We start from the raw sequence: 24,772 nt of genomic DNA, 5'->3' as shown, positions 1-24,772 counted from the left end.
TAGTTATACCATACAAATATACTATTTATAAATACGTAACTTACGATGATCTTTCTCTTACCTTTGGAAATAATCGTTGATTAATACATGCCGCATGTTATTATTATCGAGCCTATCATTTCGACAAGGTATATTTCCATTTTGTAAAATATCTTCCCATGGAGCAGGCAATTGTAATGTAGGATCATCTGCTGGTAATGGATCTCCAGCACGTCGAGCAATATTATGCAACACAGCAGTTGCAACGATAATAGGTAATACTTTATCCACTTTTGAAATCGAGATCCAAGTGCTAAAATAGGAAATCTCCTCTTCCATATTCTGAATACACGCTCAATAGTATTGCGTGTTCGTATATGCGATTCATTATATAACTGTTCTGCCCGAGTGCGTGGATTTTGTAAAGGAGTCATAAAATATGGACGAACAGAATAACCACCATCACCTAAAAGTAAAGAATTTTCAAACATTCCACCTTCGAATAAGGCTCGTATTCTGGAATTGTTAAATATTGTAGCATCATGCACTGATCCTTGCCAACGGGCCACAATATCTGTTATCTCTAAATTAGCATTACAAATTGCTTGAACATTTATAGAAAAGTATCCTTTTCTATTTCTGAAATATTCGGCGTCGTTTCCACCTGAAATAAATAAATAATATCAGTTAATATTTGTAATTAAGAATGGAAATTTTATGCAACAAGGATCAAGGTAAAAAATAAATCAATCTATTATAAAAAATAATGAATAACAAATGAACAATTCTAGGAATGTAGAATGTATTTTCTATAAAAGCATATATTATTCTTTATAAAACAAGATAAACACCATATAAAGTATACCTTTGATGGAAAAACACATATTTCAGTGATTAATTAAATAAAAATTATACATAAAGTAAAAATAAAAAGTTTGTTTTAAATTTATTAAAAAACAAAATAATTTTAATTTAAACTATTTTTTAAAATTTTTTCTTCAGAATGTAATTTAAAAATTTATGTGTGTTTGTGTCTGTTCTTACACAAAAATATGCACTAATATTTTTAATATAAATGTATATTTTATAAAATATTGGATATTACTCACCAAATGATTGTATTTTTATGTGAGTACAATCTATGCAACCTATTACTCTTGGGAATCGTGCAATATCGAAAAACTTGATTTGTTCTCTCTTTATTTCTTCAGCAAGCATAGGAAACTTTATGTATCTTGGTCGAAGACGAGCAATAGCATTAGTCACTCGATGAATAATTCTGTGAGAACTTGTTTTGCTCACTCCTCAATGTTAGAAGGAGTTGGTTCATTGGAGATATGGCATGGTTTCTAGTAAACAAAAGCAGTTTTACTATAATTTATATTAATCATTTTATCTCTTGTTTATTTATTTGTGGTCAGAATGTAAAGGATATTGAACTAAATAGTGTATACTTGAAAATTATCAACATAAATTTGTTAATAATATCAATTATTTTATATTATTGATTTGATTGAATTAAATATTTGACTTCTATGTATTATTGTTATTCTGTTTTGTTGTAACAACATGTATCTGTCAAAGTAAAAATCTAATTATGTTTTAAATTAATTTTCTACTTACTGTTCTGTTTTATGAGAAATTTCCTGTTCAATTTCTGTTAATACTATAGTAACAGATTTCTTGGATAAACGAAATCGCGCACGAAAATCAATATTATCAAATTCTTCAAAATATGATGGTCGTCTTCTTATTTTTTTCGGGCGTCGATTTTTTATTTCTATAAAATTTTCGTCTTCAGCAGATAACACATATTCTAAAGCCATTGCTAATTCTCACCAATTATTTTCCACCAATTATTTTATTTTATTATTTTGAAACACTTAAAAATTATAGAATAAATTTTCACGCTGAAATCAGTGCCATTGTAGTATTAAACTTAGTTTATATTCTTTAAACGCCCAAAATTCAGCGTTTAACTTTAACCGCAGGAAATCGATTTTAATCGAAGTTTAAGGCAGTGTGGAACGCAACATTTCTTTTAAACCAAGTTCAATGAGTTAAACCCCAGTTAAAGTAAGTTGTGGAACTGGGCCTAAGTGTTAAACAAAACACTTATATATATAATAAAATTGCTTGAGGACATTATCACTGAAGTAGATTTTATTATTATAATAATTTTGCGAAAATTATAATGATTTTTAAGCATATATTTGAATAAGAAAATAACAATATCAATAAGATTTTGATTTTGAAATTAGCAAAAAAAGAAATAGTGCCAACAGTACATGGTGTTCCCAAGCGGTCACCCATCTAAGTACTGACCATGCCCAACGTTGCTTAACTTCAGTGATCGGACGAGAACTGGTGCTTTACAACGTGGTATGACTGTTGACAATAGTAAGATTTATCATTACTGCAGATATACATAATTCGAAAGTTCCATGATAACTATAAATAAAGTAGATTTTATTATTACAATAATTTAAATATGTATTTGAAAAAAATATCAACATTAATAAAATTTTTAAATTAACAAAAAAGAGATAACGCTGTTGGCATTATCTCTTTTCTTTGCTAATTTTAAAATTTTATTAATGTTGATATTTTTTTCAAATACATATTTAAATTATTGTAATAATAAAATCTACTTTATTTATAGTTATCATGGAACTTTCGAATTATGTATATCTGCAGTAATGATAAATCTTACTATCGTCAACAGTCATACCACGTTGTAAAGCACCAGTTCTCGTCCGATCACTGAAGTTAAGCAACGTTGGGCATGGTCAGTACTTAGATGGGTGACCGCTTGGGAACACCATGTACTGTTGGCACTATTTCTTTTTTTTTTTTTTTTGCTAATTTCAAAATCAAAATCTTATTGATATTGTTATTTTCTTATTCAAATATATGCTTAAAAATCATTATAATTTTCGCAAAATTATTATAATAATAAAATCTACTTTAGTGATAATGTCCTCAAACAATTTTATTATATATATAAGAGTGTTTTGTTTAACACTTATACTTCAAATTACTCCGTTACTTTTACATATACAAAAAAAATGGTAAAGGAAAAACTATATCTTATAATTTAAGGTGACTGGAACTTTATTGGGATGTTATTGATGAGTGCTGTGAAGGATATGACCTAAAATAACGCGCAGTAATTTTTTTCCAGTCTAAATTCCGTAAGACCATCAATATTTAATGATATCTCGTTAATGCTTTTAGGACCAATTTCACCACCTTCGGTTAAGTTAATCGACGGTTAAAATCAACAGGGTGGCAACAGAAAATAGAGGTGAATGAAAACCAAGCATTCTTAAACGGGGAGCACACACTTTTGCATAAGCGCATAACTATAAGCATAAGGAAATTGATTGGTTCATTTCCTTATGCATATATTTGTGGACCAATCAATTTCTTTATGTTTATGATTATGCGCTTATGCAAAAGTGTGTGCTCATCGCTTTATCATTTCAGTTGCCACCCTGCCATCGGTTAATCTAACCGAAGGTGGTGAAATTGGCTCTTACTCAAGCAATAAAAATAGAATAAATATTATTATGAGGAAATTCCGATTGCGCATAATGTGAAATGGACACACCATTCCTATTGACCGGTTTCTAAAATAACTAGCATGGTTGGCCCATCAAAGAGTTCTATTTTTAACTGGCCAATAGGCAATGTGTCCAATAAAGCGCCATTTCATTGTGAGGATTGCTGTCCTTTGTATGTTTCCACGTTGCCTTTGACCGATAGGAACCGATTCAACCTACTATTTATCTATGCTTTAACTTATTCGTATGATATTAGCCGACTAAGCCGATTATTGTTGTCATATCGATTTCATATCTATTTTTGTAATTTTATAGTACATGTCGACTAGAGTTTCATGGTCAACAATTAAATAATTAATTATGAATTAATTATGAACCAACAAACGAAGGTAAATGCACTACAATCATCTACAAACAAAATATAATTGATTTCACACATAATTATTTAAAAAAAGTGTTAGTCATCGACTAACATCATACAAGTCTTCAACTCTTGTTGAATGTTGAATAGTTGGATCACAGTATAGGTAAATACAATAGGGTCACTCTGTGTCGGCCTCTTTGTTCTCGATGCTAAGCGATCACCATATTGCTAATTGTGCGCGGGCTTTAATTTGAATAATTATGGATACTTAAGATAGATGTCTAGTTAAGATAGATATCTATGTACGTCTAATTGTGAAACTTATAAAAGATGTCATAAGAAAAATTAATTTAACATTTAATGTTGCTTTTAATTCATAATACTATTTTATATATTAATGAATTTATACGATTAATAAAAATAGTAAATATAATATGATTATACACAACAAAAATATAAAGCGACAATAAGCGAAAAAAGAATTATACAATAAAATATCTCATATTGAATAATACTTTATAAAATATAAATAAAATAAAACTTTATATGTAATTAAAGTCTACACTAAAATATCACATATCACATGTAACCTTCTTCGTTACTGTGGCGCTACTGGGCACTACGTGGTCGCCATATTGTTAGTTGTGCAATTCGGTCATGTGCAAAGGACAACCATTAGCACAATTTTCAGCAGAGTGACCCTACTGTACTTGCATATACTGTGCTCTCGTCTCTCGTCAGTCGTCAGTCACTGTTTGACAAGGGTATTTTTAACTTAAGGAAGCGTGGTCTCTAAATTGGAACTTGCCCTTCCTTACAACCTACACTGGAGCTCACTTCGTCATTTCTACTCGCGTCTTCGCCGTGTGGTCACTAATAGAGCGCTTGAAAAGTCACTTTATTTAACGCCACTTACGTACTCATTACACGTGTGTCTCTGGCCGTATTGACTCTCGACTGAGAGCAGGTGCCATTTAAGAAAAAAGAAGAAGAAGAAGAAGACTGTTTGACAAAATTTTGGCCGTATTGACTCTCGATCGAGAGCAGGTGCCGCTTAAGAAAGAAGACTGTTTGACAAGACGGCGACACCGGATTTTCTAAGAAGCGAGATCCATGCGAGATCAGAACACTGACTGAGACGAGATTTGCGAAATCGCCAATTTCGGTAATTTAGGTTTCGAATAGGACGTGTTTTTAATTGTAATAAATAATCCGTTCTTTTAATTATCGTTTGTATTACTAAAATTATTGAGGTTCAGTTTCTTTGTCGCGCGTTTGCACGAAGTTTCTAAAGACAAACGCGTGGGACGATACATGCCGAGTTGCTTTCGGCCTAGCGTTCTCTCATTCTTTAAGATTACCGCCACTAACAATCATTTTAATGTTAATGTATATATTTGTATGTGTGTCTTAGCGTTCGCTTTTGTGTCTTATTTTTATTTTCATTTTCTTGTAATATACATATATATTCTTTAATATTTAACTATTGTCTACTCTCCGACATATACCTGCCGCTATCGATTATTCTGGATCCCGGTTCTTTCTATATAATCAACCCCCTTTATTGATTCGTGTAAAATTAATAAGGGATTACTTGATGATATGGTTTAATCTATTTTAATGAATCTCTTGTAGTGATATATGGTCTTTATGTCAGGTGCTATTGAAGAAAAAATGCAAGAAAATCGAAATTAAAAAATTTCGAGCGCCTTATGAGCAAATAGAGCATTTGATTGAAGAGTACGTGACACAGTGGCCAGACTCGTAGTGTGTCAATGTTACTGATTTGAATTCCGACAATTTTTTTAATACAAAATTTTTACAATAAAATGCAAATATTAAAAAATAAATGTGCATTATATGGATTAATATGTTTTGTCTATTTTTGATATATTACAAAAGTGGATTTTTTTGTTTGCGTCCTCTGTCTAGAAAATCGTTAGTGAAATAATTGTACAGTAGAAATAAATAAATGTAATTACTGATTGTTTCTAAACAACAATAACTGCGGATAGGTACCATAAATACGTATCACAAATAAATGTGAAATATGTTTTACAAAACAGTTTAAAATAACATTCCCTTATAACGTTTGTCAAACGTTCCTAAAACGTGTTGTACCCTCGAAGCAGGTAAAAAGGAAGAGGGTCGGTAGACTAAAGAATAAAGAATGGAAGGCAGGGAAAATTTTGTTACACATGATAGAGAAGATTTGGTCCATTTGGTTGCTAGCAACGACTGCATAAACAGTGGAAGAACGTGTGCGATATAATAGTAAATATTTAAATGGAAAGTTACTTGTTTCTTCGCAGAAATGTGAATGTGATACTAATTCACTTCACAGCGATGAGTCGAAATTACAACTGAAAGATGTATTTGTATATCTGGAACAATTACTTTTCAAAAATGACCTTGTGGCACGAGTATCATCTGGGACAATTTCCCACAAAGTGATACAAATTGGCAAAAGTTTGTATGAATCCATCATTGAAATATTAGGTAATAAGACATTTGTGGGAACAGAAGAATTAATTATGCAAGAATCTGATGATAATGAATGTCACGAATTTCACGATGTAACGTACAAGATGATGAATGGAATGAAGAACAAGGTGATTCCGACGAATATATATTAGAAAAAGAAACGAAATTAACGGAATATATTCCTTTGGAATACAAAATCAAGGTTGTCAACATGGCCAAAGAGCATCCAAAGTGGAGTCTTAAAATTCTACAGAAAAATGGATGTTTACGTTTAAAAATCATGAATCATTTGTATCGATGGAAAGAAGATATCAAATGTGGAGGAACGATTATAGATAAATACGCCGAATTGACTCCTGAACATATGAGCGCTTCATGGAAGCTAGAACCAATTGTCAGCAAGTTACGATCAGAAATTTGCAACACTGGGCATTGAGTGCTGCAAGTCAGTTCCATTTTTCATTTAAGGCATCTAATTCGTGATCAAAAAATTTAAAAAACAGCATAAAATCAAACAACGAAAAATCACAAGATATGTATCCGCAAAAGAAACTGCTACGATAGACGAGATATTGACTGTAGCAGATATTTTCCGGAAACAGACGTTGGTACTAATTCCTAATTTTCAAAAGGATTTTATCATCAATACAGATCAAACAGGTAGATAAAAATTTCTGTACAAAATAGCATAAGATACATTGCAACTTTACTTTCTAATTTAATATATTTACAATTGTGTATATCAATATGAAGAATAAGATGATTCCGACAATATATATGTAATCAATATGATTACATGTTGCAGAATGTCAGTATCAATCGACATACGATGGAGCTTTGTGTATGCAAGAGGCGAAAGCAGTTTTTGTAGAACGGCAAGAGGTTAATAAAATCAGTCATTTGTATACAGCACAATATGCGATTACCATGTCCGGGAAATTATTACCGCGTGTGTTTATATGTTTGCAAAACGCAACAGATATGTTCGATCCTAAAATAAAAAAAGCTGTCGACGAATTTGCCAAAAGATATACAAATGTCATAATAACATCCTCGAAATCCGGAAAATTAACAACATATTTATACACACAATTTTTAAAAGAAACCGTAGCACCGTATGTAAGACAGGAGAAATTTCTCCTATTAATAGATTCATGGGACGGTCAAACAAATCCTGCATTGTATGACGAAATTTTTTTAGACGATGATGGCATAGGAACATGTACTATTAAAGTTATTCCTTTGAAGTACGCGCCATTATGTCAACCATGCGACGTATATTTTTATAGACAGGTAAAAAATTTTATCAAGCGTCTACAGAATTGTTCGTTTTTAATAGAGCAAAATCGCGAAATATCATCTCATGAAGATTGCATCAAAATTCATGCATTGTACATCACCAACTATTCGCTCCAATATTTGAAAATATGTTACGATATGCATGGTTTGCGTCAAAACTGACAGATGAGCGAGAAGTATTTATGAATATTAATGAGGTATGATTTCCGCTTGTTATTCTAAAACAATCATGCAATTGTAATAACGCAGCTTTTATACGATGCGCAAGATGTCGTGTGAATTATTGTTTCGTTTGTTTCTATGACAATTATCATCCTGCAATGTGTATTATTTCATCTACTTTCACTAATGAATAAAACATGTCTCATTTATTTATGGCAATCACCTATTCGCAGTTATTGCTGTTTAGAAACAGTAACTATACTTATTTATTTCTATTAGATATTTCACAAACGGATTTTTTTTAACAGAGGACAAATGGAAAAATGCATATTTGTAATATACAAAAAAGACAAAACGTATTAAAACCATATAATGTATATTTATTTTCTGTAATAATTGCATTTTACTATAAAAAAAATTGTATTTAAAAATAATATTGGGACTCAAATCAACAATATTGACACTATACAAGTCTAGGACGCTGTGCCACGCGCTCTTTAAGTAAAAATTTCTATTTGCTCAGGCGTTTGAAAGTTTTTAATTTCCATTTTTTTGCAAACGCTTAAGAATTGCATCTTATGCTTCCAATTAACATGAAGACCTACCTCTACTTAACAAATTTTGTTGAAATCAATTGATAAAATGTCGTGTAATTTTTTTATAAAAAGTCCTTTAGAGGTTTTTTCGTTTTTGCTTCGTTCTGAAGAAAATCATAAGAAAAAACAAAAAAGTTTTCCCATAAGCTTAAATAAACAATATTAAAATTATTAAATTTATCAAAAAATATCATGAAATAAAAATTATAAAACATGAAATTAAGAAAAAAGAATGTTATTAAAATACTTCTAAGATAAAATTAAAGGATTGTAAATAAATATAACGCGACAACCCAAAATTTTGTCTCTAATTTAATTTTACCTCAGGAGAATTTTAATTCATTCTCTTTTCTTAATTCTATTTTTGTTTTACAATTTCATGATACTTTTCAATAATTCTAATAATTTTAGTAATTGTTTTAATTTTTTGGGGGAAAATTTTGTTTTTTTTTGCATTTTTTTTTTAAACGAAGCAAATTTCTAAAGGATTTTTTGTTTTAATTTATCGATACTTTATACGCTTCTGAAGTTTTGACATTTAATTTTGGAACACTTTGTATGTGCAAGGTGTTTCAAAAAGAGTGTATATAGGACGTTTTGAAAAAAGAAATAGTTTTATTTATTTCATTTAATTTATTTTTTGTATTTATTTATTAATTTTATTTGTATTTTTTAATTTGCATTATAATTTCTTTTTTCTTGAGTAGTGCTAAAACAGCTTGCAACTTTTATTTGACTTTAATTATGTTATAAAACTCATAAAAATCATAAAAATCTCTTCTTTTAATTATGACAAAAAAATTCCAAAGTAAAACAATTTGAAATTTTAACATAAAAATAACGATAACTCAAAAACAACGCAATTCCAAACCTGTAGCATCAAATATATTTTCTACAATAGATTTAAATATATAATTTACATTTGCTCGATTTTTTGAACATTGGTTTCTTTATAACACTATCTCATCAGTAATCAAAATACAATCCTTTATATGGACTAATTTGATTCCTGCATAATTATATTTCTATGTGTTTGAAATAATATAGCTGAAATATTTTTCTCAAAATTATTGAGCTATTTTTTTCTAAATTTAATTTTGCAAATATACTGTTAAGATGATTTATTATATCATTATAATTTTGCCAAAATACTATTTAGATATTAACCCTCTATGGGCCCGTGTAACTTTCAGGTCACATTTCAATTTATCGATATTTTACCAAATAATTATGCGAACATTATAGGCCGCTGTGACTTGAAAGTCACATAGTGAATATTTAAAACAATTTAAATATTTAAAACAAATTTTTTTTAAATTTAAAACAAAATTTATTTAAATTTAATTAACATCAGGACAGGATTTAAAACAAAAATTCGGCCCATAGAGGGTTAATTGCGCAAACATAGTTATCAATATTTTATGAAAGAAAAATTTTACATTTATTTTTTAAAATATAATATATCTATATAATTGCAAATCATAAATTTCATGTCAGATTCCGTTATACAATTTTATAAATGTTTTCCTATCAAGGTAGATTATATAAGATCTTTTTTTTTACAGTAATAACAATGAATTTTTACAAAAGGAAGAAATTAACATTGGAAGAAAAAGAAAGAAAAGATAAGGAAGAAAGACTTCGGCGAATAAGACAGAAATGGTACATAGAACAAGAGCGGGAAAAACAGCATGAAGCAAGAAAGTCAAAAATGATTGAAGAATATGAAAGAAATCGGACTCGGGCATTGAAAATTGATCAGAAGCAAAGTATTCTACAACGAAGCAAGAGCAATAGTCCACAGCGAAGAATTACTAATTTTCAATATTCTAAAGAGTAATATAGAAAATTATATAATTATAAACTATAATTATAAATATTATTAACGCAAAACATTAAATGTGATATAATAATATATATAACACTCTTATAAAAATATATAAATGTCTTACAATTTATAAATATAAATAGTATATATACTATGAAATTATATTAAATATAAAAAATGAAATATAAAAAATATAATATATGTGATATATATAATTAATTTCTTCATGAAGAATATTTTGGAAAGTAAAATTTATGTAATATTTTTGAAATGCTCTTAGATTGAAAATGTCGTCATCCGATCATCAAAAAAATACAATCATTGATGAAAAAGAATTACATAGGATAAAGATCAATGTTTATAAAAAAAGGGATCATCGACCAAGGAGTCAAGATACATCAAGGAACAAGATTGAACGAGATATTGATCTAGATGATATAGTTCTTCCAAGAAGAAAAAGTAAAGCATTATTTAATATAAATTTGGCTCTCTTTTTTTTTTACTCTTTTTATAATACTCATAACTATATAAAATATTACAATATATTATTACAATATATTGTTTAACATACATATAATTATGTCATATTATATAATTAAAAAATATACATATAATGAAAAAAACAACAAGAAAATAACAAGATATAACATGCATGATGTATATAATCAGCTAACTGACTAAAAAAAGTGATCAATTATAGATGAAGGATCATGGCCAATATTTGAAAAAAGAAAAACAGCACAAGATGAAATTCAAAAGATCAGATTTGTACGAGACAATAAATTAGGTATTTGTATTATTATTTATATTTTCATAAAAAGTGAGCAATAATTAAAATTATTTTATCGTTATTAATTAATAATTTAATATACATATAATGCCAAATAAAGCAGTACATATGCTAAAAAAGAAATATTCTATTTTTATAATAAACAAAGTAACGATAAAATAATAATAGATCTAATAATTTTAGTTACTTTAATAACCATAATATGTATTATTCTTGTAAAAAATTATGATTTATCTATAATTCTTGTTGTTAGTAAAAATTTTTCATTTAAAAAGATACAATGATAAATTTAATAATTTACACACATATATATATGTATATACAAATTATAATAAAATATAAATTAAATATGATAGCAGTATAAATATTAAAAATAATATTTGGATTATGTTGACGGTTCCAGAGAAACAATTATCAGATGAAGAAAGTAATCACACCTGGGAAAGTACATCTATCAACGCATATAAAACAAACACTCAGTATAGGTATTTATTACGAAATTAAATATTATAGTAATAATAAAATTATAAGAGCTATTTATGAGTTCTTAAGCTCATAATAAGCAATAGTAGATAATAATTAAACATATATATTGAGTATTGCTTATATATTAGGTTGGTGAGGAAGTTTCTGTTTTTAATATTAATTTCAATCATTAATCTAATATATATTTTTATATGGATATGTATATTAAATATTGCTTATACTATATATTTTTATATATGGATATATATATTGAGTATTGCTTATACATATACTTTTATACGGATATATATACTGAATATTGTTAATATCATATATTTATATATATATATATATATATATATATATATATATATATATATATATATAAGTATTGCCTTCATATAGGGTAAATCACTAAAAAAGGTCTTACAGACTATTAATATTTCTGGAATTGAACGCGATATGAAATCCTTATTTTTCAGCGACTGTTTGGTATCGAAGCGGGCATTGTGTGATGCATTTTTGCGTCAAATGTCCGCTACCAAATAATCGCTGAAAAATAAGAATTTCATATCTTGCTCAGTTTTAGTGATTCATCTTGTATATTTCATCGCGTATGTGTTTAAAATACACATATATTATTTACTTAATATAAAAGTTTATATTGTTTATATTGTACTGAAAGTTTATATTGTTTATATATCATTTTGATACAAATTTCTTCACAGTAAAATTAGATAGAATTTTTTCTTTTTTTATTATATATATATATATATATATATATATATATATATATAACATTACATGTTATAAATATAATTCTAGTCTAATATGGATGTATAAAACATATTGAGTATTGCTTCCACACATACATGCACACTTTTAATTGTCAAAATGGGAAAGACAAACAATCAATTGGATTAATTTATAGAAAACATCCAACTACTATTACAAATGTTATTTAATATTTATATTTTATATTTAAATATTTATCTAATCTAAATCTGGATTTAGTCTACAATCTGAATTCAATTTTACAAGACAGCAAGATAAGGATAATTTGATCGTCATTAAAATGATTAAGAATTATATGCAGTCAAGAATTGCCTGAACATTTGAGGAAGACTCTAAAATATATGTTAATGAACTTCTAATGATATTTTGTAACTAGATATTGCAGCACAGGAAGACAAGAAGAAAAAATTTTTTGAATATATGATTTTTAAAGGAAAGATCTTCAATAATTGGCATTTTGCTTAAACATATATCAAATCATTGATTGTATATTTAGTATAGCAATTATCATAGATTTTTGTTTTTTTATTTCTATGGGATTATTTGCTTTTCTATTTTCATTTTTTTTGTTTTACTTTATATATTCTTTCATATATTATAATCTATTAGTTTTTTTTTTTTTTTTTTTTTTTAATTTATATAACATTACATATTATTTATATAACATTATAGTATTATAAATATAATTCTAAGCTTATATGGATGTATACAAATTGAGTATTGCTTACACACATACACATTTAATTGCTGTCAAAATGGAAAAGACAAACAAGCAATTAGATTAATCTATAGAAAATATCCAATTACAGCTACAAATGTTTATTTATATAAATGTTTATCTAATTTAAATCTGGACTTAATCTATAATCTGAATATATTCAATTTTACAAGACAGCAAGATAAGGACAATTTGATCATCATTAAAATGATTAAGAATTATATGCAGTCAAGAATTGCCTGAACATTTGAGGAAGATTCTAAAATATATGATAATGAACTTCTGATGATATTTTGTAACCAGATATTGCAGCACAAGAAGACAAGAAGAAGAAATTCTTTGAATATATGGATTTTCAAAGAAAAGATCTTCAATAATTAGTATTTTGTTTAGACATATATCAAATCATTGATTATATATTTAGTATAGCAATTAGCATAGATTTTTGCTTTTTTATTGCTGTGGGCTTATTTGATTTTCTAGCCTCATTTTTCTTGTTTTATTTTATATACTCTTTCACATACTATATAATCTATATTTTGTAATCTCTTTTATTTTTGTTCATTTATCACATTCTTTCATCTACATCTCATATATTTTTATTGATAAAAGATATCCTTCTTCATAGATATTAACTTCTGGATATAATTATAACTTTAATATGTATATTATTTATATATATTATTTTAGTATGTATTTATCCATTTTTATTTTTGCAAGAAAAATATCATTTATGAAAACATATTAATATAACTTGAATTGATAAACTAAATCATTGAAATTATATATAATTTTTAGTCAAATGATTTCTTTTTTCTTTTGTTATAATATTTTGTAATTTGCAGTAAAATATTCAAGAACGAAATGGAAATTATTTCAGTGATGAGCAATAAGTTTTTTTTAATGAGATAAATAAGCTCTGCATAACAGGTAAGTCCTGCATAATGGATAAGAAAACATTTCATATATATGAGTAAGAAAACATTATATATATAATATATATATATATATATATATATATATATATATATATATATATATATATATATATATAGTTAATGTAGATTTTAGAGAGAGAGAGAGAGAGAGAGAGTAGAAAAAAAGTACTCAAATATCGGATAATAATTCAATATTAAATAAACTCAATAATTGGAGAAAAAAGAGAAAATATATTTGGTAGATAATAATCTGGACAAAAAGAGTTTTGAGGGCGAAATAATGATAAAAATTTCAACATTTTTTGAAAAGGGAGACTTTATTTTAGATAACATTTGCGAATTTTCGTTTATAAAATAAATCTCCACATTAAAGCTGAATATAATAAATATTCTTGAATACTTATTTTTTAGTATTAAATTTTTATTCTACATAAACAAATACTTGAATTGTGTTAAATTTATTGGATTTAATGAAAAATATTATTCTAGCATTAAAAATTGGTCAGATTTAATATCTAAAAGATTGGATATATTTAAAGTTTATGTTAATATAATGATAGTAGAAAATATTAAAATATAGATTGAACAAATAAAAAATATTTTATAGCATTTCAAAAAGCAATATATTCGAGTACTTTTCTCTCACTTATTATTAATATAAGTATTACATTATATATATGTAATACACATATATAATTGAAGTTATTTCTAAGTCATTTTTGATAGCCATAAATATAATTATGAATATAAGAGTTAAACATATGGCTATATTATGGATATAAGGTTGATTGAATTAATAAATAAAATCAATTTCATAAGTGAAACAAATGTTTCCTTTACTTGATTGCTTATTGAAAATGAGTCCATCTGGATATTTATAAAAATTGTTAAATTTATTTTTGACAATTGTCATGGACAATTGTATAGACTAAACAATGAAGCATTTATTATAAATCTTGTAATTCTTTAATTTTCAATTATATATGGAATATGTTATGGATATAAAGTTGTTTGAATTTATAAATATTATTCAAGAGTTAGTTAATTAAATATATATTAGCATTGTTATATTTATAAAACAAAAAATTATTAATATTATAATTTTATAATATCAACAGAGAGAGAGAGAGAGAGAAATATAAGGTAACTCTTGCACAATAATTATTTGTGATCTTAATTTAATTAATGTTGCGATTCATTGTTGAAAAAATGGCCACTGCTAAACTTTTATTTTTTACTTAAATCAAAATTAGTTTTTTTTTTCAATAAGAAATATATATTTTATAAAGAAAAATCTAATTGTAAAAATATTTTAAAAATTTTATAACAAATGCATGTCTGTAAAACTTCTCGTAGTTTTTTTATCATATACAAAAAATTAATAGAAAACATTAAATTGAAAGAAATTCTGTTCATAAAATATGGAAATATGTCTCATATAAAAAGAGGAACAAACATTCGCAATTTGCAGACAATAGTGGTTTAGCAGTGGCATCATTTTGTGCTGCATAATAACAAAGATTAATGTAGTAATTCCAGATCGCACAGCTCAATCGAACGTCGATATGATCAGTTCAGACGAAGGGATAACCAATATAGGAATGATAGGTCAGTTACAATTAATCTATCAATAAATAACGAGTTAATAAATTGTCCAATTATAAAATCAATATTTTAAGAAATTCAAAATTTTAATTTATTGATTAGAAAATGCATTGTAGTAGCAAGTTGAAAATTTAGTTATACAGGAATATAAAGAAATGATAGAAATAAGAAAAAATATATATAAATATATAAAAAATGAATAAAACTTATTTATAAAAGAGAGAAAATTCGGCAATGTCAGTAAAAAAAAAGTTTTAATAAATACATATTCTGAAGTGTTTCGAGTTTGTGAACCACTCTGTATATTCATTAATATACAGAAAGTTTAAAAATTGTGTAATTACAAAAATATTGCTATACTTTTCTGATATTTTGAGTAGAACTTTTTTGCTATGAATATTGTTATGAACTTAAGTGTAGCACTAAAATACGTTTTTATCGGATATAATGGAGATAAAAAAATAATTCTTTTATTTTTTAATTTTAGAAACAGAAGTAGTTCGCCTTCAAATAGAATTAAAAAAAGCAAGCAAGACTTTGATGAAAATAAGTTTTCATCCAGGAGAAATCGATCACGTGAATCAGATGACCGAGTATCATTGTCACGAGCCACAAGTTATATTCCTTCGTATAGCTTTTATGATATGGTAAGTGTAATATTAAAGAAACTGATAATACAAATTGACTAAAATTCCTCATTCAATATTTAAAGAGTTACAGAGTCAAAGAACTGATCGATTATTGAAATATGCACATTGAACTCAGAGAGCTCATTGAATTCAGAGTATTTAGATCACAAAACTTGTACAAAATGATATTTGTTTCAGCGTTTTCCTGGATCGACATACAGAATACAAGTGCCACCCATGATCTGGCCTCTTCCCCAAATGTTTCCCGCGCCATTTCCACTGGGTGTGAGCAGGTGGCAACTATATCCTCCCAGTAAGTTTCCATATCATTGATTGAGAATCAGATTGTCCTTGATCAAATTTTTCTCAATTTTGTGTTGCAATTATTCTACATTTTCATTTTCTTTCTTTTCATTTTATCATATTCTTTGATTTGTAATCATTATATTTAATCATTAGTTTATTTCATATTTTATTGAAGTCGAATCTGATTAATACTATATTTTATAGAATTATTAAAATATAGGTTTCATAAATTAAAAAGAAAATTTTTTTCTCTCTTTGCTAACTCACTATATTTTATAAACACGAAAAAGATACTGAAGAGAGAAACTATATAATAGAAAAGAAAAACTTAATTTATTATATTTGATAAGACAGAAAAATTGATTTTTCTGTCTTATCAAATATATAAAACTTTTAACTTGAAAATGTAAAAATAATCATATTATTTTAATTTCTGATTCTTTTAATAAATGAGAAATTTTCTCAGAAAGTTTTGTAGAAGTTTTAAGTTTAAAATAAAAAAAAGAACAATTTTTTTAAAGATATTTTCTTAATTTGAAGACATTATTGTCTTAATTTTTTTAATAGAATTTCAAGTAGAAATAAATTTTCTCTCTTCGATTTTTATAATGCATAACAAGATAATTTCGACAGTAGAATCTCAAAATGATTTAATTAAAAATTCATGTAGTTGCTAAGTGTCTAATGGATCTTAATCTTACTTTTACAATTTAATATTCTGTATTCTATTGAAGAATATTGATAAGCAAATCAATTTATGTGAATCATTGAAGATTGATAATATGTAAAATTTTAAGTAGTCTTTTTTTATTGTACGAAAAGTGATATATTGTGAAATAACTTTATATTATGAAATAATAAAATGCATAAGTAACAAAAAATTTCAAATACATATTAATGAAATTTTACAGGATTTGCCAACTACAACATCGGTAGAGGATTTTATAGAGGTCCACACTAATTAATATAAATATAATAATAAATAATAAACGTATAAGTTCGTTAAAAAATTAATACAAATAAATTAAAAATAGCAGTGCAGTTTTTAACATAGCGTACTTTATTGTAATTAGTCAACAAATAATTAATAATAAAGAATTAATAAAGAAATTCAAATTACATAATTACATGAATGGTCAGTAATAAAACAACAATGTAAAATAAAATTATCAAAAATAATATTAATTATAAATAACATCGCGGTATTTAAATCAGATTTTAATTATAATACTTCTAAAATAAAATTGACATTGAACAAATAAAAATACATAAATACTGTTACTCAAGGTTCCAATACATTAAAATAAAATATAAAATACAAAAAGTAAAGTAAAATAAATAAATAAATAATAAAAGTAAATTTATAAATATTATAAATAAAAAATTATAAATAAATAATAAAAGTAAAAAATAAAATTTTGCTTGTTTTTACAGCAATAATTGTTGACTAATTACAATAAAGTACATGTCAAAAGCTACTAATGCATAAATGCAATTTTTAATTTATTTATATTAATCATATTTTAAAAAACATAGTTTTTTAATTACATTAAATAATATTAATGAAACAATTACATGTATCTAAATTTTAAAATAAAAGATAGCAAATGTATGAAGTAGACCAATCTTTCTTGGTATTATTAAAAATGCTTTATCTTTATAAATGAATTATATCCTTATTGCATGTATTGTAGATGAATCTTTAAATAAGTTACTTTGTCAAGTGCTAATTTTAAAAACGAAGACCAAACATTTAAATAATGACACTAGCTGCATTCATTTCAATTAAAAGAATGATTGGAAATGACAGAAATGATATATTTCCTTAAAAATTTTTTTTTATCTTGTACAGATTTCAATACTCACTTTCTTCGATAATTTTTTTTTTATATTTTTGTTTTATAATATTTACAATAGTATTATAAATTATAATAGTATTATAAAATTGTAAAAAATAAAATATTTATTGAAAAACTAATAATGATTACAATTAGTCATTTAGAATACGATTATAGATAATGGAGGAAAAGGATTTTGTTTGGATATAACTAACTTTTTATGTTGATAAGATATGTAGCCTTTAATTTTGCCTTCATATATCAAGTTTGCGAGGAGACATTCCGTCTCATCCATATCTATATCCTCCATCCCACTTATTTGTAACGCTATAAGCAAACTTTGAACTGGTATTTGATGCGTATTTAGTGCTAAATATACTTTTTTGAATAAATTTCTATAAGCAATCAATTTCAATTTTTCTACAATTAAATATATGCCGGCATCTATAAAAAAAATTTCATGTTTTGCCATTACTCCTTCCAAGGAACGTAAATCTCCTTTTTTTACAGACTCCATCAGCTCCCAGAATTCCATTAAATTATATTTTTCTAAAAGACTTTGTTTTGGCATATATCCTAATAACATTTTCACAGGTATAAGATAAGTTAAGATCAATCTCTTATTTTTTGTACATTGTATATGGCAATGTTCAAATGCATAAGTTAGATATTCATCAGCTGAAACAATTTTGCAGTATCTGATCATATATTCCATATTAAATTACAAAATGATTGTGCTTGTAAATATATAGAAAAGTGTACTCACCCATTTTATATTGACTGTCGAACATTGCTTTTCGGCCAACAAAAAATTTATATGTAATTTGTTGCGCTAATGCAAAGTGATCTTTATAAGGAGATGACTCTATGGCCCGTATCAAAGGTTTACACAAATGTAATTTATTAATTCTAAAATAAACTTTCAGTAATTGATTAATTAGGGCTAGCATTCCCCAACGTTTTGTATCTTCTTCTGAACTTCTATTATCAGCTGCGCAAACACGGAAACAAGCCATCAAACATTCAGCGCACTTCTCAAGAACTTCTCCGTGCTTTATATTTTTGTTAGACTTTGAATTTTCTGCACCTATCGCAGATAATCTTAATTCTAAACACATTACATTCATCACTGGCAACATCCAGTTTTCTTCCTTTTGCATTTGGAGAATCTTAGCAAGACATTGCACAGCTGAACTTTGATAATTATACATAGTGAGGGCATCATTTTTGTTCATAGCAGATATAGCTCTGGAAAAAAAAAAAGAAAAAAAAAATTCAATGTAAAGTACATATTTTAATGTATAATTATATACGTCAAAGAGAATTAATATATCTTACTTTAAGTGACAAAGTACCAAATCATCTAATGGTGCAGATAAATGTTCTACAGCCTTGATTATGGCAGTTTCTGATATTGAGACGTGATTGCGTCTTAGAGATAAAAGATCCTTTAAAAAAATAATATTTATACGCGATCTATATAATCATCTTTGATTAAAATATACCGTGTGTAACTTACTGCCAATGCTTCCCCATCCTGATTAAGCCATGTTCGTCGAATCTAAGAAATGAAGAATAAAATAAAACGTCAATTTTAATATTGCACGATTATGTTTATCAATTTTTCATATTACCTGCATTATATAAGAATCCATTTCGATTAAAATACAGATAATAAATCTCCGAGCGCGTAACTAATTTTCAATCAAATAACATAACACTTTCTTTAGTCTAATTCTATGAAAGCATAATAAGGCTATGACTACATACATACTAGAGTGTTATAATAGTTGCTTTCCATTTACATCAAAACTCATAGCGTATTCGATTTGTTGACTCTACCCGACTCTAGGGTTGCGTTCCGTTTTATGCATAGAGCGCATAGATCGCTTCGAAATCTATAATATATGTCACGTGAACTATAGATTTTCAAGCGATCTATGCGCTCAATGCGTGAAATGGAACGCATCCTAGGTCGAGTCGAGTCAGATCTCAAGTTCGATTTGAAACTCAATGACTCTAAACTATGATTATCATCATCATAGAAATATAAGTTTATATTATATAAAATAAAAAGAAGAATAAGTAGTAATAATGAAAATATGATAAATAATAATATTAAAAACTCTGATGGAAGTTATGAATCAGGAAACCAATCATAAACCGCTTTCCGCCATGATAGTTTAGAGTCATTGAATTACAAATCGAACTTGAGATCTGACTCGACTCGATTCAGAGTCGGGTAGAGTCAACAAATCGAATACGCTATTTGAAGCAAAATAGTAAACATTTGTTGTGTGTGCAAAGTAACAAAATCATGGAAGTCAGATATTATTTTGCATAGGTACAAAATTATTATAATTAAAGTGTTTATGTTAGATTAGGTTCACATTCTTTGTCTCTTATTCAATATTTACTTTTCTAGTTTGCCAAAGGATCCAGACATAAGAGAAAAATGGTTAAAAATATTAAAGAAAATTAATACTAAAGAAAAATATTCTACATCTCTTTCCGTTTGCAATAAACATTTTAAACCTGAAGATTATCGTAAATTATGTGACAGGCCAATTTTAAAGAAAGGGGCTATTCCGCAATTAAATATTGAATTGGACACACGTATAAAATCCAATGAAAATAATCCAATGTAAGTATCCAATTTTAGCATTACAAAATATAAAAATTTTCCTTTCTATTGTTTTAAAAACTATGATTTTTATATTGTTTAGAAATTTCCAAGATTCTTCTCATAAAGAGACAGTAGAAAATATTAATGATGGTATTGATAATAGTCAGATTGCAAGTGTATCAAGAGCTGATAATGAAGCTACAACTATGAAATGTTTGAAAAGGTAATAAATATATTAGCTTGTTCAATAATCTTTTTTTAATTATAATATTATGCTAATATTTTTTTATAGGAAAAATGACTTCAATTATGATGAATCCAGTGTTCAAAAAAAATACGCTGTTACTTAAAGAATTTTGGTATTTTTAGAAGAGAAGATTTTACAAATGAAATCGCGTGGAATCGATTTTTGATTGCATTCAATGGAATGAAAAAAGAAAATCTATTATTAGGACAAAAGAATGAACGCCTGCTTATGGAAGTTTAAAAGTTCCAAGACATCATTTTTAATTTAAAGAAAAAAAAAGTTGTTGATGGATTCAGTTTCCAATATATTGATTGTAAGTAAAAAAAAACAACAAGAAGTTGACTGATAATTTTAGGCACTGTAGAGTTATACTCTTGAGATACTATTCACTCTTAAAATTTATAGCAATATTTATAGTACGTTTTTTACATTTAAAAAAGACAATTTTAAATGTCTTAAGTCATTGTCATCATCATCTTTGTCTGAAGATACTAATGGCTTTTTGATTGATCATGGGTCTGTTTGTTTTAGCTGAACTGGCTGCACTAGTTCAAAGTTTATCTTTTTCTTTCCAATATGGAAGAAAAAGGTAAATTCTGAATTAGTGCAGCCAGTTCAGCTAAAACGAACAGACCCCATGACATCTTAAGATAATACTTAAAATGATTTTAAATATAATAACAGACTGTGACTAAATATAAAAGGACAAGAATTGTAAATAATTTAGATACATGTATACAATTTATATATATTGATAAACTACATACGTACATATACATTTTGTACATATATTTATTTTAATTCAATATTTACTTTTATTTGTAGTTATTTGTAGTTTTCCAAATAATCATCAAATTAATTTTTTTCATTTATATATATTTACACAGTATACACGAATATTCTAAGGAATTATTAATATTTACCATAAAATTTTAATATCTAATATATACGCATATACGCATACGAATATGTAAGAAAAACATTTATGAGTGTTTTATGCCACCAAAGAACAATCAGAAAGTGGTTAAATTCTGCTAATAATGGACCAGAAATTTCTATTGCTGCATTGAAGCAATAGAAATTTCTGGTCCATTAATGCGGTCGGCGAATAAAAAGAATAAAAAGAACATGTTTTCTGTAAAGGAAAAAAGATCAAAAACATTTAAATTTTTATAATTTGTTTATTACTGTATAATTAAAAGATAGAATATATATATATATATATATATATTAGATATTAAAATTTTATGGTAAATATTAATAATTCCTTAGAATATTCGTGTATACTGTGTAAATATATATAAATGAAAAAATTAATTTGATGATTATTTGGAAAACTGCAAATAATTATAAATAAAAGTAAATATTGAATTAAAATAAATATATGTATAAAATGTATATGTCAGATTTATGTCAAAAAGCTGAAACTGATAATAAGAAATTATATTAATATTTTTTATTAACGCGTGATGAAATGGCAATTAGAAAACGTGGAATTTGATGGAAAGCAATGACACGGATTTATTGATGTTGGAAACAAGATTGATGATGACAATCATATTAAAAATGATATTGAAGCAACTAATGTTTTTGTTTTTATGCTAGTAGACATTAATATATATTTCAAAATTGTTATTGCATATTTATTTTATCCATACCTTAACAGGCAAAGAAAAAAGTTATATATTGAGTGATATATTACATATTACACACAATCATAGAATTTTAATTTATAATACAACTTTTGATGGTGCCTCTACGAATATTTCCATGATTCAAGAGCTGGACCAACATCACAACATCTAAAAATCTAAAAATTTATTTTGAGCAATCCGTAACCCTAGATCCCATCACTGTCATGTTAGATGCTTGCCACATGTTAAAATTAGTGAGAGATACATTGGCTGCAAAAGGATGTATACAGATATAAACAAAAAAATTATTAACTGACTATTTAATAATTTTGCTCATAGAAAGACAAGAACAAGAAGGACTTCATCTGGCAACTATTAAAATTAGACGTAGACATATCGATTTTAAAAATGAAAAAATGAAAGTGAATAAACTAGCTGCTCAGATTTTCAGTTCTAGTGTTGCTAATGCTTTTAAAAGTTGTGAAGAAAATTTTAAGTTTCCAGAATTTCAAGGTGCAACACCAACAGCAGAATTTTGTCAAATAATAAATAATATTTTTGACTTGTTAAATTCAAGGAATATTTTAACAAAAAAATATACTCTACGAGCGATTTGTGTAGAAAATTTGAAAAATATTAAAATGAATACTGAGAAATTTATTAAATACATCAAATCATTAAAAATAAATAATCAACCTATACTTGAAACAAAAAATAAAACAGGTTTTTTTAGGATTAATTATACGTTTGAAAAGTGCTCTTCTATTAGGTGAAAAATTGCTTGCAGAAAAGCACATAACATTTCTATTAACATACAAGTTGTTGCAAGACCATATAGAAATGTTTTTTGTTTCTATTCGACGATTTGGTGGATGCAACAATAATTCAACGACAATTTAAATCGCTTTAAAGCTTTAAAGAAACTGATATCTATTTTATTTTTTCATATCAAAATACAAAGAAAATTACATCATTATTACAATATTCGTAATCAATAGGATCGAAAGTTTTTCGGTACAGAACAATTTTTTGAAAAAAGAATAAAAATAAAATTTTATATTATTTTTGTAAGAATTTCCAATTTGAAAAATTTGACTACCCTTTCTCCTTCCTCCGAGATCTAAAGCGAATACGGTTCAATACTAGTAATTATTTTGAAGTAATCCCCTCCCCCCAATAAATTGAAGAGGCTTTTTAAATTTTTCATCTAGTTTTGATAGTTTCTGAGATATCAGCGTGGACAGATTCGAACACTCTGTATATACCGAGTATTTCAAAAGTGAAAGTCAATTGTTCGAAAGTGATTGGAAATCCAAAAACGAGGGAAAAAGTTGGTATAAATATAGGTCCAAAAATTCTTTTCGAGTTATCGTCATTTTTATATTGAAATTTCAAATCATAAGTCGTTTTCGGATAAACGAGTTAAATCCAACCCTTGAATCAATTAATCACTATATTTTACTATGAATTCAAGTCTTTTATTGGCAGAATCAATGCAACGACGTCATTAATCGATAATGTGAAACTAAAGTCGCTATACATAGAATCCGGCCACTCGATAAGTTTTTGAAAAACATGGCGGCGATGTGTACATAAAGTGTAGTTGAATGTAGTGTACAATTGTGTTTATGAAATAAAATCTTTTACTACAAATTAAAAAAATAAAAAGTTTATTAAAATAATTAATTTTAATATTTAAATTAAATTAAATATTAAATTAAATATTAAATAAAATTAAATATAATAAAATATTAAATATTATTTTATTATTTTAATATTTATTATTTAAATTTTTATATTTAATTTTAATTTAAAAGTTTATTTTTTTAATGATAATATTATTATATTATTATTAAGTTATATTATATTATATTATTATAAAGTATTATTATATTATTATTTA

At 26.1% G+C, this 24,772-nt stretch overlaps 2 protein-coding genes, 1 long non-coding RNA gene and 2 other non-coding genes across 6 annotated transcripts; 3 read left to right on the top strand and 2 right to left on the bottom strand.

The window, feature by feature from the left end:
• Nucleotides 1-2,255: 2,255 nt before the first annotated feature.
• Nucleotides 2,256-2,375, bottom strand: LOC126850167 (5S ribosomal RNA). Its single transcript, XR_007687510.1, has one exon. It is a non-coding gene; the product is annotated as a 5S ribosomal RNA (ribosomal RNA).
• A 321-nt stretch (nt 2,376-2,696) lies between these two features.
• LOC126850166 (5S ribosomal RNA) lies at nt 2,697-2,816 on the top strand. Its single transcript, XR_007687509.1, has one exon. It is a non-coding gene; the product is annotated as a 5S ribosomal RNA (ribosomal RNA).
• Nucleotides 2,817-4,522: 1,706 nt separating this feature from the next.
• Nucleotides 4,523-18,145, top strand: LOC126849581 (trichohyalin-like). The gene is made up of 9 exons (XM_050591544.1): nt 4,523-5,074; nt 10,016-10,286; nt 10,559-10,737; nt 10,979-11,065; nt 11,472-11,571; nt 15,515-15,592; nt 16,077-16,236; nt 16,417-16,531; nt 17,436-18,145. The coding sequence occupies exons 2-9, from the start codon at nt 10,024-10,026 to the stop codon at nt 17,483-17,485; spliced, it is 1,032 nt and encodes a 343-aa protein (XP_050447501.1). The 5' UTR covers nt 4,523-5,074; nt 10,016-10,023; the 3' UTR covers nt 17,486-18,145.
• Nucleotides 18,146-18,469: 324 nt separating this feature from the next.
• Nucleotides 18,470-20,144, bottom strand: LOC126849650 (PCI domain-containing protein 2). The gene is made up of 5 exons (XM_050591676.1): nt 19,997-20,144; nt 19,882-19,923; nt 19,701-19,810; nt 19,129-19,610; nt 18,470-19,040 (listed from the first exon to the last, which is right to left on the bottom strand). The coding sequence occupies exons 1-5, from the start codon at nt 20,015-20,017 to the stop codon at nt 18,523-18,525; spliced, it is 1,173 nt and encodes a 390-aa protein (XP_050447633.1). The 5' UTR covers nt 20,018-20,144; the 3' UTR covers nt 18,470-18,522.
• Nucleotides 20,145-20,546: 402 nt separating this feature from the next.
• LOC126849652 (uncharacterized) lies at nt 20,547-23,525 on the top strand. Of its 2 annotated transcripts, XR_007687421.1 has the most exons (5): nt 20,547-20,706; nt 20,788-21,006; nt 21,089-21,211; nt 21,281-21,548; nt 22,902-23,525. It is a non-coding gene; the product is annotated as an uncharacterized LOC126849652 (long non-coding RNA). The 2 variants fall into 2 exon arrangements; XR_007687420.1 differs by lacking the exon at nt 22,902-23,525 and having other exon boundaries at nt 21,281-22,870.
• The last annotated feature ends 1,247 nt before the right edge of the window (nt 23,526-24,772 follow it).

This window comes from Cataglyphis hispanica, chromosome 5, assembly GCF_021464435.1.
Source record: "Cataglyphis hispanica isolate Lineage 1 chromosome 5, ULB_Chis1_1.0, whole genome shotgun sequence".
Classification (NCBI taxonomy): Eukaryota; Metazoa; Arthropoda; class Insecta; order Hymenoptera; family Formicidae; genus Cataglyphis; species Cataglyphis hispanica.
This window is presented reverse-complemented; position numbering and strand designations above follow the sequence as displayed.

Excerpts from the sequence above, each read along its gene's own strand:
- LOC126849581 (XM_050591544.1), top strand. The coding sequence starts at position 10,024 with ATGAATTTTTACAAAAGGAAGAAATTAACATTGGAAGAAAAAGAAAGA. Across the intron at positions 10,287-10,558 it reads AATTTTCAATATTCTAAAGA|ATTGAAAATGTCGTCATCCG; the intron begins GTAATATAGAAA and ends AAATGCTCTTAG. Across the intron at positions 16,237-16,416 it reads CGTATAGCTTTTATGATATG|CGTTTTCCTGGATCGACATA; the intron begins GTAAGTGTAATA and ends TATTTGTTTCAG.
- LOC126849650 (XM_050591676.1), bottom strand. The coding sequence starts at position 20,017 with ATGGATTCTTATATAATGCAG. Across the intron at positions 19,611-19,700 it reads TTGGTACTTTGTCACTTAAA|AGCTATATCTGCTATGAACA; the intron begins GTAAGATATATT and ends TTTTTTTTCCAG. Across the intron at positions 19,041-19,128 it reads CGACAGTCAATATAAAATGG|CTGATGAATATCTAACTTAT; the intron begins GTGAGTACACTT and ends AAATTGTTTCAG.